The 2852-nt window shown below is 51.6% G+C and overlaps 1 protein-coding gene across 2 annotated transcripts; it reads left to right on the forward strand.

Annotated features, from left to right (window-relative positions):
* The first annotated feature begins 335 nt into the window (after window positions 1-335).
* On the forward strand, window positions 336-2369 carry LOC105563585. Of its 2 annotated transcripts, XM_012015287.1 has the most exons (3): window positions 336-1217; window positions 1659-1821; window positions 1908-2369. In XM_012015287.1, the coding sequence occupies exons 1-3, from the start codon at window positions 1127-1129 to the stop codon at window positions 2110-2112; spliced, it is 459 nt and encodes a 152-aa protein (XP_011870677.1). In that variant the 5' UTR covers window positions 336-1126; the 3' UTR covers window positions 2113-2369. The 2 variants fall into 2 exon arrangements, with proteins under 2 accessions (XP_011870677.1, XP_011870676.1); XM_012015286.1 differs by having other exon boundaries at window positions 336-1821.
* The last annotated feature ends 483 nt before the right edge of the window (window positions 2370-2852 follow it).

Raw genomic sequence — 2852 nt, forward strand, 5'->3', positions numbered from 1 at the left:
GGGGGGGGGAGCAAGGAGAAAGACAAAGAGCGGAAGCTCGGCGAGAGAGAGGCAGGTAGAGCCGCGCGGAAAGGCGAAGAGAGACGGAGCGAGAGGGGTTGGTCGACCCTGCGCGTTATCAAGAGCCGCCCCTCCCGGTCGCCCCTATAACCACCCCGACTTTATATACCCCCCGTGCATCTAAAGAGTACATGCATTCGTGTGTGCGGTGGTGAAAACCCACACAACGTTGACGTGGCTCGTCCCTGGACGGTCGGCCGGGCGCAGAGCGACGCCGCATGGCGTCGGCGTCGGCGTCGGCGTCGGCGTCGCGAGGTCGTCCCGGCACTAAACTCTCTCTAACGACGGCATCGTCGGCCAACCGCCGCCGGAGGAAGCCGCTTCTTCGTCGCCTCGGACGGGCATCCCGTTTTCCCGGACGAGCGGGACGCCCGCAGGAGACGGACCGGAGGGCCGTCCCGAAGGGGCCACCGGGCGCCTCGAAGAGAGACGCTGAGAAGACAGCCCGACAGCCGCGCGAGTGACGTGCAACGCCGGAGCGGAGCGCGCCGCGACGCCGACAGTCGACCGCGGGACGCGTCACGGTCGTCTCACGGGAGACCGGGACCGGGGGCGGTCTGTTCCAGCTGCATCATCCTCCAGTTGGCGTCTGACGTATGAACGGCACACGTCTCTCTCATCTCTTCCCCCGCGCGCTCAGCTCTCGGGCTTTTCTCCAATCCTTTTTTTTTCCTCCCCGGCCGCGCGCATTCTTTCCCATTCTATCCGTTCCTCGGTCTCTCTACGCCTCCCCGATTTTCGTCTTCTCTCTCTTCCTCCACGATTGCGTCGTGCGCTCCGTCCCTCGCGTCGAGCCACATCGGACTCGGCGAATCGCCGAACGAAACGGACGGAGCGCATCCACCGTGAACGTCACTCGTAGCATGTAAACCGAGCGGAGCTGTCATTCGTACGTCGCGAGGACGAGATTCGGAGTGCCGTCTGTGATTCACGATCCCGAGTACGCCCCTTCGGACCCCTCAGTGTGCGGTGCTCGCCGGTACATCGGGAGAGGATCCTACGTCAGATTTCACATATCCTACGTTGATTTCAGTTGGCGGGGCTCACGCGGCAAGTCTTACGCCTGATGACGACGCCGCCGCAAAAATTAACCCGCGAGCGGACGAACAGAGCGACCCAGAGAGGGGACGGAAGGGTCACCAGTGCTAACTCATCAGGTCAGTATACCTTCGGGTTCATCTCTCGTTTCGCGCTTTCAAAATACTTGTAGATGTACCGCGACGATCGCGCACAAATGCATGGTAACCGATGCACCCCGATTGGACGGGGTGTCGAGCATATTGATCGATTGTCACGCGAGCTGCCTCACGCATTTCGGCGGAACGTTTCCGCAACGGCCCAAACAGCAGGCAACCAGTCCGACATCTCGGCACGCTGGGCTTCCAAACTCCACGGGTCCGCGGGAAGATGCGGATTCGTTTTACGACCGATTAGTCACCGTTTCTCTCTTTTCTTTTCTCCTTTCCTTTTCGAGAACGCGTTAAACGGATCTTCGATCTATTCGTCCCCGCGGAACTACGAGGCAAAAACTTTAGGATGTCCGCTCTCGCCATTCAGTATCCATTAATAACTCGAGTGTTATTTATGTGTGTCCGTAGGCGAGCTCGAGATGGCCATGAAAAGCGAAACGCGCGTATGGACGTCTACCGCGTCACGATCGTTGCAATTGGATCACTTGCGTCCCACACGAGTCGGCGAGACTTACCAAACGTCTTGTCTCTCATCTCGGATTTCAATTGCCGACGATCGGGATTGTTTGCGGTGAGAAAAACGCGCGATGTCGCCAACACTGTTACGTCCCTTCGCACAACTCGACTCAAAATTAACCAAAGTTTTACCTGGACCAGGTATGGAGGATACCGAGTTCGAGGTCGTCGCAGCCACTTTCGTGCCGGCAATTCCAGAAGATACGCAATGTTAGTCTACTCTACGCGATGCCAGACTGCCGTCGATCTTATCAGGCTCTGCATCCTTGGCAGGGGCCAGCCACCGACGAGGCGTTATCCGATGAGGAATGTGAAACCCCCTGTACGTATACTGAATGTATCCTGAGTGTATTCCTGTCCGGTATACCTTCAGTATACGTAACAGGAGGCTACACCGAACAACGTTGGGACCTCTTCATCGGCGCAGTTCCCCAATTATCAATAATCTTCGTGCTATAATATAGACAACTTTAAGAAAATAGAGAGAATAATAAAACAGAGACGGAATGATTTACCCAACACGTCGCAAACTGTAACGCGAATACAATTATTCGCTTTCAAAACTATGTAATAAATTTTGCTACGCATAAGTTTACGCGCGAACATCTTCGTGACTTCAATTGTATAAAGTGTACCAATAAAAGGACTATGCACACAATTATTCAGTTACAATGTTAATACATTTAGCTGTACATATTAACTTTACAATTTTTATATTAAATGGAATCATACACCTATGATATTATTACACAGGCGTGACGTACATACGTAAGTCTTTTTCTTAGGACAACAAATTTCAATTTTTTTTCAAGAATGAATGTAGCGTTTGGCTAATCGAACTTGTGCAATAATTGACGCTGCTAATAATTTAATTAAATTGCAAAGTAGCGTTTATTTTATACGTCATGTATGAAGGTGAAACTTTCTTTCGTGCGACAAGAATTCTATTAGTATTTTTATTACATCCTTTGTCAAATGATATTACATATTTAATAAAGTACTGCAATAATTGTGCGTTACATATCACAATTAAGTAAAGTGAACAACGTAATAAATTTAGCAGTAATGAATTTACCGATCTTCTTT

Source organism: Vollenhovia emeryi, unplaced genomic scaffold, assembly GCF_000949405.1.
Source record: "Vollenhovia emeryi isolate VEMERY1.0 unplaced genomic scaffold, V.emery_V1.0 DF939174.1, whole genome shotgun sequence".
NCBI classification, from domain to species: domain Eukaryota; kingdom Metazoa; phylum Arthropoda; class Insecta; order Hymenoptera; family Formicidae; genus Vollenhovia; species Vollenhovia emeryi.